Genomic DNA, 14521 nt, shown 5'->3' on the forward strand with positions numbered 1-14521 from the left:
TGCTACTAGTGCAATAAGGTGAAGGCTGTCTGCCCAGAGAAATACATAATTTATATAAGAAAATAAATTTCATAAAGAAATTGCCTCTTAGGTTTATATTATTTTATATAGAACTTTAAAATGCTAACTCATACTAGCTATATATAGTTCTTGGGCTTCTTTTTGGCAAGGGCATGATAGGAACTAATAGTTCTCTTAAGGAATTGGGTAAGTGCTTGTCCTGAGAAAGATCACCCCACCTCTGATGAAAATAGAAGAATGCAAGTTTCAGGTTTACCAGTAACTATTCAAAGTAGAGCCAGAGCCCTGGCAAGTAAATGAACAAGCTTTTAATACACCTCAGTTATGTAAAATACTGTACACTGTAAAAGATCTAGAAAACTAGAGCTTCAAGTCATGTGTAAAAAAGCCGTAAGCTCAATTGAAAAACGAAGTAGAGTACAAAACTGCAACAAGAGCCCACTGACTCCATGACTTCTTGCTCCTCAAGTCCTGCAGAGTTGCAGCCACAGCCAAGAGTCATCACATTGGTCTGCTGTGTAGAGAAGCCTGTCCAGCCTTGGGGTAGGTAGGAGCTGTATTGGGTCCTGATGTCATTGGGTATTAAACTGGACCAGGCAGCAGAGTATCGAGAAACAGCCAGCATGAGGGGAAGGTGCAATACTGCCACCCCTATTCTACCCCAAGCTTCAACTTCTGGGTATTGGTACTTCCTGGGAGCTGTGTTGAATTCTTGCAAGTCTGCTTGTTAACACATCCACAGGAAGGCCCCACAGCATGGTCTAATGGTGATTTCTCCAGCTTGCTCAAGTACTACACCCTATGGAGAAACAAAAGACAATGAATGAAGTTCCACAAAGCAAATCTTCACATCTGAAGCTGTAGGTGTTAAGTCACTCAGTCCAGATTTAGAGAATCCCAAGACTGGTAGGAGAGGCAAATTATGATTCCCTACAATCTAAAAGTTTTAGGAAAATTTTCTGTGACTGATAGAATAGGAAATAGTATACCTCTTATTTCACCATGTGCTGCAGATGAACCATTCAGCTGACCTTCTCTTGCCATCCCTGCTAAAAAACAGAATATCGGTATAGACATTAGATGAGGGAGCTGGAACTTTTTCAAAAAACATCAATACACAGGACAACTTTGGGGTGTTCGTTTTCTCCACTATGTGGATTGCAAGAATAGAATTCAGGTTGTCAAACTTGGCAGCAAATGCCTTTACCTATAATTATCTTGGCAGCCCCCAGGAAAGCTAAAACTATCAATGGCAGAAATGAAAACTAAGGGGAGCTCAGGGCACAGCATATAACTAAAAAGACATTTGGGAACGATACAACATGAGGTTAAGAGTAACCTTCAGATAGTCATATAAAACAGGAACAGTGGGTTCCTTATTGCACTAAAGTTGTTTTTTGTTTGAATGGATCTCACAATGTTTCCATGTTAGGCTACAGTTCCAGATCCTTTAAAGCTCTAGCCGTCCTAGTAGCTGGATGTCTAGCAAGACTGCTTGTCAAAAAAAAAAAAAAACCAAAAAACAAAACAAAAAAAAACCCCCAAAACCTAAACCCCATAAAACTTGTTTCAGTTTTTTAGAGTAATTTTTTTATGTATATAAGTATTTTGCTTGTATATGTTTCTGCACCATGTGCATGGCTGGTGCCTGAGGACAGAAAAAAGTGTCAGAATTCCTGGAACTGGAGCTATAAACAGTTGTGAACCACCATACGGATGCTGGAATTTGAACACAGGTCCTCTGGAGCATTCAGTGCTTTTACCAAATGAGCTGTCTGTCCAGCCCCTAAAACATTTTATATAGACAAAACATGGCTGCTCATTCTATACCCAACAGGTTCATACATATAGCTAATTTGAACTAAAATTTACTTATCTCCATTTCACCAACTGTATTTCATAATGTATGTACTTAATAAATGTAAAGCCTGGTGATACATATTTATAAACTCAGGTCTTAGAGCAGTAAGGATAAAAGATCATGAGTTCAAGTTCAATCTGGGCTACAAAGCTATTTTCAGGAAAATATAGAACATAGAGTAAAACCCTGTGTTTTTGTTTTGTTTTTTAAAAAGATACATGAGACTAAACTTTGTTCATAACTGAAAAAAAAAGTAGTGGTTAAATCAGAAGTCAGTTACTTGGTTGGTAAGTAAGTTGGTTATTGGCTAAATCAGTTATTCTTTTTTTTTTTTCCCGAGACAGGGTTTCTCTGTGTAGCTCTGGCTGTCCTGGAACTCACTCTGTAGACCAGGCTGGCCTCGGACTCAGAAATACACCTGCCTCTGCCTCCCAAGTGCTGAGATTAAAGGCGTGTGCCACCACCACCCGGCAAGTTCCATTTATTTATTAAATAACAAATAAGTTATACTAAAATATAATGCCATATAGAAAACCCTTGATTTAAAAATAGAATGGCTTGACTGGCAACTGTGGAAAGACTCTAGAGAGCCTTAACTCTATAGCTATAACTATCTGTACCATTCCACATTCAGGATGTTAACCTAAAATTGAGTATAACAGAAGGTACTGTTGTCCAGCCTTTGTTTTATTATACTACTTTGTACTGGTAGAGGTGTGTGGATCAACTGTATAGACCTTGTGTGTGTGTCCCTAGTTTAAAATAATCAGAGCTCAGAAAAATTGAACCTAGTCAATGTTGCAAACATTAGCCTAAAGGTCTGTTATGCTGAGGGACACCAGAAATATTGTCTTCAAGAAAAAGATGGCAGATAATTTCATGAAAGAGACAAGCTTGAAGTGATGCTTTTTTAAGTTTTTGGAGAGAAGTAGGAAGAGTACATGAAGCCTTCAATGTTTGGTTACAGTGACAGCATTTTAACTAAACTATAAGTCTCCTACTTGTAGCCCAGAATTCTCAACAAACCTGCTTCAGCCTCCCAAGTCCTGTGATTACAGGGATGAGCCACAATAATGATAATGATGGCTTTAAAGAAATCTTATTCCATCAAAGCATTGCTCTGACAGAACTTAAAAGAAATGTTTACTACATTAGGATTCTACTTAGAGTCATCTGATCAGAAAAGAAATCTGGGACTAGATTTAAGGACAATTACATACTAGATTACCTATATTTTAGTGTGTTGTCTAAGAAATGTTCAAATTGATAATAAAAATAATCAAACATTTAGTTTGAAGCAGGGCCAGAGAGATGGCTCAGCAGTTAAGAGTACTGGTTGCTCTTCAAAGGACTTGTGTTCAATTCCTAGCACCTACATAGCAGCTTACACCTCTCTGTAAAGTCTAGTTCCAGGACTTTTGGTACCTTCACATAGACATATGAGTAGGCAATACACCAATGACCACAAAATAGTAAGTTTTATATAAAAAAGCTTGAAGCAGGTGAGGCATAATGTGTATACGTTTGTAGTTGCTATAATTGTACAGTTGAGATAGGATGCAAAGGTTGAGGCCAACCTGGACTACATAGTAAATTCAAAGCCTTCGAGGCAGAGGCAGGTCCTCTGAGGACAGCCTGGTCTACACACCAAGTTTTAGGCCAACAAAGCTACACAGTGAGTCCTTGTATCAAACAATACAAACTAGAAAAACATTATCCCATCCCACCCCCAAAACACCAACAAAACCAGGTTCTTTAACAACAACAGTATACAACAACAAGAATATGTCTTTAGAATTGGGTAGGAGAGTCAGAATGACTATACCCCAGACCCCACCTCCCCCACCCCACACACCTGCACCAAGCTGGGATCTTGCTATGGCTCCCAGCCTGGCCTTGACCTTTTGATCCTCTAGCCCTAAAAACTTCTAAGTGCTGAGATTATACCACTGAAGTATGTACCACCATGGTTGGTTACACTTGATATCTTAAACAGCATGTGCAAACACATTTCTTTAGGAAAAGTTTCTTACAGGATAAATTATAGCAGTAGAATTTCTGAAACAAGAGGTTTTGAAATTTTTGATATATACATGAAGAAAATTTCATGATAAACTTAGCCAAGGCTAAATGAGCATCTCTCTCCATTTTGAAATCTAAGTTTTAATTGCATCTCACTTGAACTAAGCATCTTCAAAAATGTGTGTGTGAAGATATGAGCCCCCTGATGTGGTTGCTGGAACTGGGGTCCTCTGGAAGAACAAGTGCTCTTAACAACAAACCATCTCTCCAGCCCTTCAGTGATTTTGTGTGTGTGTGTGATATGCATAGTCAGGCTTAAGATACAACTGCTTTTACCGGCTGAGGAAAGTTGACCTGAAGATAAGAATCCTTACATGGTTTTCTTTCCCCATTATCAAAATGGCACTTCCACCCCTTCCCAAACTGGTCATACACTACACATTCCCCATCTTGGTAGTGTTTTTATTCAACACAAACAAAAGGTCATTGCTCTTTGGCCTTCCCTTACCTGATCTGCCTCTTGTAGAGATCTCACATGTTAGTCGCTTGAAATATTCTGGAAGATCAGCATAGTCATTTCCATAGGAGATGACCTTAATCCCCTTGTCCAGCATGTTTTCTCGAAGCTTCTTGAATTCATCTACATCTCCTCTCCGAACCAACATGAAATGTTCTAGGTCAGATTTATGCTTGACAGCCTCTAGGAACAGGGCCTGGAAAGTGGTGTCGTCCACCGTCCAGCCACAACCCAAGAAAAGAAATGACTTGTTTTCATAGAGTTTCTGAATCTCTCTCTTTAAGAAAAAGAAAACAACATGTTAATGATTCAGAAGACAGACATATGTCTTAAGCAAAAAGTCAACAGTTTGTCATTTAGCAGACTGCAGTGACCCACTGATCAAGATTTAAGAGGGAAAGCTATTACAAGGTTTGATTTCCTAGTTATTATTACATTGTGATGCTTGGTCTAAGATTGTACCTGACATTCTTTTGAAAGTTTTCTTTTTAAACAAAATATTATTCTGTATGTATGGTGTATGTATATGAGTGTGCATACCATAGAATGCATGTGGAAATCAGAGGACAACTCTAAAGTCATTTCTCTCCTTCCCACCTTTACCTGGGTCCCAGGGACAGACTGCAAGGCTTGCACAAGTGCTTAACCCACTGAGCCATCTGTCTGGTCCTTCTGTAGGTCTTCTTAACAGTTTTACCCCTTTGGCATTGGTCTTTCAGGTTTAACTTTTTTTAAGATTTATGTTCTTGGGTAATTAGACAACCAATGAGTCTTTGATGTATTTTACTTATTTTCCACTTTCTAGACAAAATATGCTAATTTTAAATCTTTATTTTTTTGAGTATGTATGTATATATATACATATATATATGTGTATATATATATATATGTTACAGTAATATGTGGAGGACAGAATTTGATGTTGGGAATTTTTTTTCTATTGTTCTCCACTTTATATATTGAGGCAGGTCTCTTATTTGAACCCTAACTTGTAGATTCATCTAGCCTAACTAGACAGCTGACCTGGAGGATCTCCTCCTGTTTCCACTGTCCAAGTGTTGGGATTACAAATGCATGCCACTGTCCTTGGTATTCATGTCAGTGCTAGGGCAAGAACTAATCTTTCATTGTGTGGCAAGTGCTGTACCCACTGAGCAATCTTGCCAGTCCTCGAACTTGTTCTTTATTGGCCTTAAAACAGAACCACTGATCATTAGAAAATATAATTCTATCATTAGATATGGTCAGAGTAAGTCTAATTACTTAAAAATATCACTGTGCATGTGTACATACATTTGTGTGTATCTCTGCATATAGTATACACACACACACACACACACACACACACACACACACACACACACACATGACTCTGCCTCAGTATCAATGATGATCATAGTTATAGTAGCTATCAGGGAAGGATATACTTTAGCAAGCATCACATTTCCTGGTCTTTCTCTGGCTTGTAAATACTCCATATGACCCTGTCCTGAAAACCTGAGCACTGAGCTGGACCAAAGAAGTGTTTCTGGTTTAAACATGTACATATATGTGAACAAGTCAAAAACTTGAAACCCAAAGATCAGCAAACCCAAAGAAGAAAATCTCCATTTTTGTCATCCTAATCAAATTGTTTTTCAATTTTTCCAAGTACAGTCAGGTGTGAGTAAGTAAAGAGTCTTTTTATAATCTATGATCCAATTATAATGGATTTTTAAAAAGCTGCCTACATTATTTTGGGCATAGACTTTTTAAGAAGCCCAATGATGAAGGACACTAATGCATTCTTGGTATGTGAAGGTGATGCCAATGAGGGAGTGCCATCTGCTGCTTGTTTACCAAGTACAGATAAATACCCATCCTATGATCTGACACCTAAAGTTTCTGCATTCCCAGGATGGTATGCACATCCAAGTGCTAAGAGAAGGGAGTAAGTTCTGACTCTCTAGTTGTTTTGAAAAGTAAATGTCCTGTTAATACCTAGAATTTGCTTAAAAATGTCTTCAGGAGTGAATTCTAGAGCCAAGCGCAGTACTACTTACCATAACTTCAGTGTTCCTGAGCACATTCTGATATCCAGCTGGGTGGAGGACAATGCCACTAGGATTGGTATAGACCCCATGGATGTGTAGCACACTTAGTTTTCGCTTCTCCTGAGCCCACTCTAGGACCTGCACAATACATACACAGCGTGACCAGGGTGGCACTTGCTTCAAAGTCACTGTGTAAAGAGGCTGCCTGAGGACTAGACTTTTGACATAGTACAGCTTCAAGGAATCCTAGGACAAGAATTCAAAAACCTGATGTGTCCAATTTGCTGTTATGACTGTCAGGAATATGGGAGCAATTCTAGTGACTTCTCTTTGAAAATTACTATCAGAAACTAGAATCTTACACTATTTGAAGAATAATGATAGTTTCCACTGGTAATGGTCCAAGCACTAGTACAACCTTCTTCCCTCTTTTTCTCTTCCCTAACCCCTATAGGATCTTTCTATTGAAGCCCTAGCTGTCCTGGAACTCTTATGTAGACCAGGCTGACCTCAAATGCAAGAGATCCACCTGCCTTTGCCTCCTGAGTGCTGGGATTCAAAGTATGTACCACTATGCCCAGCTGTTTTCATTCTTTTTTTTGCTCATTATTTAATCCAGGCTGGCCTTCAACTTTAAATCTTCTCATCTGAGATTACAGCAATGCACCACCACACCTGGCTCAATCCCCAATCTGTAGTTGTACTGGCTGGTTTTGGGTGTCAACTTGACACAAGCTGGAGTTATCACAGAGAAAGGAACCTCCCTTGAGGAAATGCCTCTCTGAGATCCAGCTGTAATGCATTTTCTCAATTAGTTATCAAGGATGGGAGGGCCCATTTTGGGTGGTGCTATCCCTGGGCTGGATTCTATAAGAAAGCAAGCTGAGCAAGTCAGGGGAAGCAAGTCAGTAAGTTACATTCTTCCATGGCCTCTGCATCAGCTCCTGTTTCCTGCTCTGTGTGAGTTCCTGTCCTGACTTCCTTTGGTGATGAACAGCAATGTGGAAGTGTAAGCTGAATAAACCCTTTCTTCCCTAACTTGTTTCTTGGTCATGATGTTTTCTGCAGAAATAGAAATCCTAAGACAAATTGGTACCAGGAGTGGGGTATTCCCGTGACAACATGACCATGTTTTGGGGAAGACCGTGGAAGGACTCTGAAACTTTGAGCTAGAAGAGCCATTGGGATGTTAAGAGCTCTGTGGGATGTTCTGCAGGAGCCTGGAAGATAATTGAGAACAGTGCAGAAGATGGAGGCCTGGCTTGTGAAATTTCAGAGAGAAGATTAAAGACTCTTATCAGGACTGTTGCTATTTTGATTGTGAAGATTCTGTGGCTTTGGTTAGCTGGGGCTGAAGAATCAGCTGTGATTAACAAGATACCAGAACTACTTAAGTCAAACCTTTGCATTACTGGGACTATTGATGCTGGTTAGCTGGAGCTAAGAAATGTAGTGGTGATTACCAAGAGACCAGAATCATTGAGGTGAAATCTTCTGGGAAGTGTTTTCTGAGAGCACAAAGAGGCTGTGTTCCAGAGATAGCCAAGGTTGTACCTTGTGCTGCAGCTGGACTTGGTAATGTGTAAAAGTCACCCAGGTGGTAATGATTTTGAAGGTATGAAGTTGAGGCTTGCCAGTGTGAGAGGCCAGGGAAGGCCATTTGTGAAGGTGCAGCCTCAGTTTCAATTGATGACCCAGGATTTAAGGGGTCATGCAAAGGAGTTGAGGCTTGGCACCATGAAGAGAGCCTATGAGAGGCTATTGGTGAAGCTTAGTTGCAGCAGAAGAGCAGTGTTTTGAAGATTCCAGTACCATGAAATGACCACCAAGAACAGCAGCAGCAGTGGAGTACAGGCATCTGGAGCCTAGAAGGCAAGGTATGTGCTACAAAGAGCTGGAGAAGTGACCTAAGTCCTTGGAAGAGCCCAGAAGATTGTGAGTGGTTCCCAGACATTGGACAGGTAGAGTTTGACTTTGCTTTTGATTGTGACTGCCCTGATATTTTTCCCTCTTGAAGGAAGAAAGTATTTTAGTGGAGCCCACAGTTAAGAGACTTTAAATTGTAAAAAAGACTTGAATTTTAAAAGATATTGGATATTTTAAAGGGATTGAAATTTTAATATGTAAGATTTTGTAAAGACTGTGGAACTTTTAAAATTATTTAGATTTGGGGCGGAATAAAAAGTAAAGGGTTGATTGAGGCTTACTAGTGATGTGTTTGTGTGTCAAGTTGACTAGGGGTCAATTGTACTGCCTGGTCTTGTGTGTCAACTTGACACAAGCTGGAGTTATCACAGAGAAAGGAGCCTCCCTTGAGGAAATGCCTCTATGATATCCAGCTCTAAGGCATTTTCTCAATTAGTGATCAAGGAGGGGATGATTTCTCTCTTCTTTGTCTCACTAGCTTGGAACTCCCAAAGTTTGCTTAGATAACTGACCTACAAGCCCAGGGACCTTCTGCTTGTAAGGCACACACTTTACCAACTATCTTAGTTAGGGTTTTACTGCTGTGAACAGACACTGTGACCAAGGCAACTCTTATAAAGAGATTTAATTGGAACTTGCTTACAAGTTCAGAGGTCCAGTCCGTTATTATCATGGCAACACTCAGGCAGGTATGGTGCAGGAGGAGCTAAGATTTCTACATCTTCATCTGAAAGCTGCAAGGAGAAAACTGGTTCTTATGTGGTTAGGAGGAGAGTCTCATTGCTCACCCCCACAGTGGCACTCTTCCTCCAAGAAGACCACACATCCAAACAGTACCACTCCCTGTGCTAAGTATATTCAAACAACCATATTCCACTCCCTGGCCCCCATAGGTTTGTTTAAACACATGAATCTATGGAGGCCATATCTAGCTATAACATAAGAAAATACATTTAGTTCAGGCTCCAAAGTCCCCATAGTCTATGGCAGTCTTGACAATGTTAAACGTCCAAAGTTCAAAGTCTCCCCTGAGATTCAGCAATCACTTAACTGTAATCCCCGAAGCAAAACAGGAAACCAGCTGGGCAAACTCCAAACTGCATCTCCATGTCTGATGTCAAAGTGGTCTTCAGATCTCCAACTTCTTTTTCATCTTTGTTGACTGCCACAAACTTTCTCCTAGGCTGGTTCCACTCCCCGTTAGCAGCTTTCTTCAGCACGTATCCTACTTTAAAGATGCTCTTGCATCTTTAACATCTTGGGGTCTCCAAGTCAACTTCAACTTCACAGTTTCTTGTTCCAGTATCTAGGATCCATCCACACATGACCTTCTCGGCTTGGGTCACTCCACTCCAGTGCTGCTGCTTTTGTTGGTCATCCCATGGTACTGGCATCTCCAATACTTCAGGGTCTTCTACTGAAACTCGCCTTCACCAATAGCCTCTCATAGTGCCAAGCCTTAACTTCTTTGCTTCATCCCTTCAGTTCTGCAACATCAACCGCAACTAAGGCTGCACCTTCACAAATGGCCTTCCCTGGCCTCTCACAGTGCCAAGCCTCAGCTATTCTCTGATTCTTAGACAATTACCAAGTGTAGCTGCAGCATGAGGTACAACCTTGGCTCTATCTCTGGAATACAGCTTTTTTGTGCTATCAGAAAACACTTCCCAGAGGATTTCACCTCAATGATCCTGGTCTCTTTAATCACTGCTAACTTCTTAGTTCCAGCTAACCAGCATCAATTGTCCCAGTAGTCCCTTCTGTTTTTGTTTTTTATTATGTTTTTTTGGTTTCTCAAGATAGGGTTTCTCTGTATAGCCCTGGCTGTCCTGGAACTTACTCTGTAGACCATAGTCCCTTCTATTCTTGACTCTACAGCCAGAGCCACATGGCCAAGGCTGCCAAGTTTTGCTGCTTGCTGGGGCTGTAAATGCACCCCGCCCCCAGCCCCCTAGTCTATTAACACCTTTATGTTTTCTAACTTCCTCACTGCCAAGCTTGGGTCACTTTGAACTTACTCTGTAGACTGATCCTGAACAGAGATCTGCATGGCTGTCTTCTGAATGCTGGGAGTCAAGGTGCCTACCATCATGCCTATACTTAAGCTTTTCTTAACCCAGAACTTGCATAGGCTGGCCTTCAACTCAGATCTGCTAGGCTTTGTCTCCTGGGATTAAAGGTGTGTACTACCATCCCTGGGCCTAAATTTAGCTGGGTAAAATCTTGCCCCAAAGTTACCATTTCCTTCATCTGTTTTTCTCCTTGAATATAGGATTCAGCTCCATTTCACTTCCTGGTGCCCATTTATTACTTGAACCATACATTTTATAGTTCTCCTTTCTCAGCTTGTACCTTTTCATTAAAACTCTCTTCATAAGAGTGAACTTCAGTAACCATACAAGAGAATTTATACAGGCTTTTTTTTTTTTTTTTCTCCAAGACAGGGTTTCTCTGAGTAGCCCTGGCTGTCCTGGAACTCACTCTGTAGACCAGGCTGGCCTCGAACTTAGAAATCCTCCTGCCTCTGCCTCCCAAGTGCTGGGATTAAAGGTGTGCCCGTCTGGTTTAGGCTGTTTAGAGACTTCCTTTGTCAAAGCAATTAATCTAAATCTCTTCACCTTAGCCTCAGGCAGACTCTTCAGACAATGGCAAAAGACAGCTGAATTCTTCACCAAAATATTACAAAAACAGTCTGTAGGTCACATATTGAAATTCTCCACTGAAACCTCTTGGGCCAGCAGGCCTACACAGTTCAAGTCGCCCTCAGCACCACCATCTTCCATATTCCTAGTAGGATGGTTCATCAAGCCCTGCTTAAAGCATTCCATGGCTTTCCATGGCTTTCCAAGGCTTTCCAAATACAAACTCCTCAAATTCACATTCTTCCAAACAAAAACACAATCAGGCCTATCACAGCAAGTACCCCGGTCCCTGGTACTAACTTCTTCTATCTTAGTTAGGGTTTTACTGCTATGAACCATGACCAAGGCAACTCTTTACCCTACCCCCAACCCCCAGTGGTTCCAGATTTAATGCAAAGCAACTCTTAGAAGGAAATTTAATTGGGGCTGGCTTACAGGTTCAGAGATTCAGTCAGTTACTATTAAGGTAGGAGCATGGCAATGTGCAGGTAGGCATAGTGCAGGAGGACCTGAGAGTTCTTCATCTTCTGCCAGGAGAAGACTGGCTTTCATATGGTTAGGAGGAGGGTCTCACTGCCCATTCCCACAGTGGCATACTTCCTCCAACAAGGCCACATCTCGTAATAGTGCCAAGCTGGTGATATGCTTGACATATCACCAACTAAACCACTGCTCTAGTCTTTCAAACAACTAATCCCACCCTATGATCAGAAAAACTGTCTATACTCATAACTAAAAATCTTTTGGGAGGTGAGGCCTTGCTAGTAAAAATAGACCACTAGGGGAGACATTTATTAAGTTATAACTAGTCCTGATTATGGTCCACTTTCTAGCTCCCACCACAAAAGGCAGCCTCTACACTGTGCTCCTTTTACTGTGAGGCTCACAACTCCGTGAAATAGCTCAGATGAGCCTTCTTTCCTTTAGGATGTTTCTGTTGGATATTTTGGTCATAGCAATGTGAAGAGTAACTGTAAACAGCCCTGCTCCATAAACACTAACACAGTGACCAGAAGGCAGCTTTTCTGAGGAAGATACAATCCACTACTCTGAAGGTACTGATTAACATTTTACCTTTTTCTCATCAGTAAGGTCAAGGGATTCAAGCTGTTTTCCCTGGTCAGCTGCATATAGTTCTAGGAGATTATCAAAATTTGTAGTTAATACTAGGGCTCCATTTTCCATCAGATGGAGAACAGACTGAAGGAGCTGTTTTCCAGAATCTTCCATCTTTGATTCCAGGTCATCAAATACTTCATATAAACAGTCTTTGAAAAATGTGGATCGAACATTACTGGTACGCTGCAGGTGTGGGAGATTTGAAAGACAAAACAAAACAAAACCCAATTCAAATTGCTTTGTTAACTTGTTTCACTTGCAGAATTACACATTTTGAATACTTTATACTTAAAACATTGTCACTGTCACTGTAATAAAGAAAAAAGGATGGCACATGCCAAATGCAAGGCAAACAGTAAGTGACCAATACTACCTCATCAGATGCAAACAAGCACACCCTTTTAAGTAGGCATTTTAGAACTGGAGAAAGGGTCTTGCTGTGGATTCCTGACTGGCCTAGAATTCACTTTGTAGGCCAAGCTGGCCTCAACTCTCTCAGTGATCTTCCTGTCTATGCCTCCCAAGTACTGGGATTATATCTACTATCATGCCCAGCTTCTAATCTGTCATTTTATAAAAAGAAGCAAATGGACAAGAGATCATGACTAAAGGATGAGGGCAGAAAGCAAAGTAACAATTACCCTCAAATTAGGTCTCTGGTAAGAAGGCAACACTCAGACCTAATGTGCTTTAATATTCTTCCTCTCCTCCCCTTCTTTATCTTTAAGAGGGTCTGCTAGTTGCTTTTTTTTTGGCAATTTGACACAAGCTAGACTTGTTTGGGAAGACAGATCTCAACTGAGAAAAAAATCTCCATCAGATTTTCTATAGGCAAATCTATAGAGCATTTTCTTGATTAATGACTGATATTGGGGGCCAGGGGGACAGTGATACTCAAGGCTAGCCTGGTCTTCTACAGCCAAGACTACATAGAGAGACTTTCTCAAAACAAAACATCAACAAAAGCTGAAAACAAAACAAAAAACTAAATAAATGAAGGAAAGTAAGAAAGAAAGAGTAAAGAAGGAAGGAAAATTAGGATTATAAAGCCATGAGAAGCAAACGGGAAAGCAGCACTTCTTCATGCCCCTAAGATCCTGCCCTGTTTTGAGTTTTTGTCCTAACTTATGTGGACAATGGATCATAAGCTAAAATAAACCCCTTTCCTCCCCAAGTTACTTTTTCATGTTTTAATCACAGCAACAGAAAACCTAACCAAGACAGAGGGAAAATAGGGACTATAGGGGAACAATATGCAGTCCATGCTAGCTTGAACTCATAATATAGTTGGCTAACACTGGTCTCAAACTCATGATCCTCTGGCTTTAGCCTCAAGTGCTAGGTTACAGGCACTTGAATCACCTGTATATCCACTAGCATCTTTTGTTTGTTTGTTTGTTTGTTTTTGTTTTGTTTTTTAGGCAGGGTTTCTACATATAGCCCCGGCTGTTTTGGAACTCACTCTGTGGACCAGGCTGGCCTAGAACTCAGAAATCCACCTGCTTTTGCCTCCCAAGTGCTGGGATTAAAGGCATGCGCCAACCACTGTCTGGCACATCTCTTTTTCTAATTCTAGATACTTGGCTGCATGGCTGCTTAACTTAAAAAAAAACATTTAGTACTTGTAGTGTTCTGCCCTGACCTAATTCAGCAATCTGTTTATAGACTTGCTATACAGAATACCTATTACATGACAAAATTATGAATAGACTTAAAATAATTTCATAATTAAAAACTTGCATTTTGCAGCTGTTTTTACGGTGCTGGGGATGGAACCCAGAGCTTCGGGTATGTCCTGCTGGATTATATCCACGGCTATCAGTTATTAAAAGTATTAACTCAGGGACTGGAGAGACAGCTCCAAGGTTAAGCTTATGCACTACTCTTGTAGATGACCTAAGTTTGGTTCCCAGTACCCAGGCCAGGTGGCTGACAACTGCCTGTAGCTCTAGTTCCAAAGAATTCGACACCTTCTTCTGAACTCCACAGGCACTCACACCCACATATACACAGTTAAAAATAAATATTAACTGGACTAGAGAGACAGCTAAGTGGGTAAGAGCATTTAATGCGTCATGCCATATCAGGTAGCTTGGAACTACCTGTAACTCTAGCTCTAGGGGATCCAATGCCCCCCTGCTGACACCAGGCATACATGTACTACACATACATACAAGCAGGCAAAACACTCAAACATATAAAATTAAAAAATAAATAAAAATTAAAAAAAAAGGAAAGAAAAAAAGAACCAGGGGTAGTGGTACACATTTTCAATCCCAGCATTTAAGAGGCATATTTCTGTGAGTTTGAAACCAGATTGGTCTATATAGTGAGTTCTAGGATAGCCAGGGCTACATATAGAAGCCCTATCTCAAAAAAA

The 14521-nt window shown here is 40.6% G+C and overlaps 1 protein-coding gene across 4 annotated transcripts in view; it reads right to left on the bottom strand.

Moving 5' to 3' along the window:
- Positions 1 to 305: 305 nt before the first annotated feature.
- The window catches only part of Fam118b (family with sequence similarity 118 member B), a 52384-nt gene continuing 38168 nt past the window's right edge, over positions 306 to 14521 (bottom strand). For 2 of the 4 annotated variants that reach the window (XM_031343087.1, XM_031343088.1), the window contains 5 exons: positions 12097 to 12324; positions 6464 to 6592; positions 4413 to 4698; positions 1011 to 1070; positions 306 to 820 (listed from right to left, as the gene is read on the bottom strand). In XM_031343087.1, coding sequence (XP_031198947.1) covers positions 807 to 820; positions 1011 to 1070; positions 4413 to 4698; positions 6464 to 6592; positions 12097 to 12324 — 717 coding nt within the window. In that variant the 3' untranslated portion in view covers positions 306 to 806. The remainder of the gene's footprint in view (positions 821 to 1010; positions 1071 to 4412; positions 4699 to 6463; positions 6593 to 12096; positions 12325 to 14521) is intronic. The other 2 variants (XM_031343089.1, XM_031343090.1) reach the window with 2 other exon arrangements.

Source organism: Mastomys coucha, unplaced genomic scaffold (assembly GCF_008632895.1).
Source record: "Mastomys coucha isolate ucsf_1 unplaced genomic scaffold, UCSF_Mcou_1 pScaffold23, whole genome shotgun sequence".
NCBI classification, from domain to species: domain Eukaryota; kingdom Metazoa; phylum Chordata; class Mammalia; order Rodentia; family Muridae; genus Mastomys; species Mastomys coucha.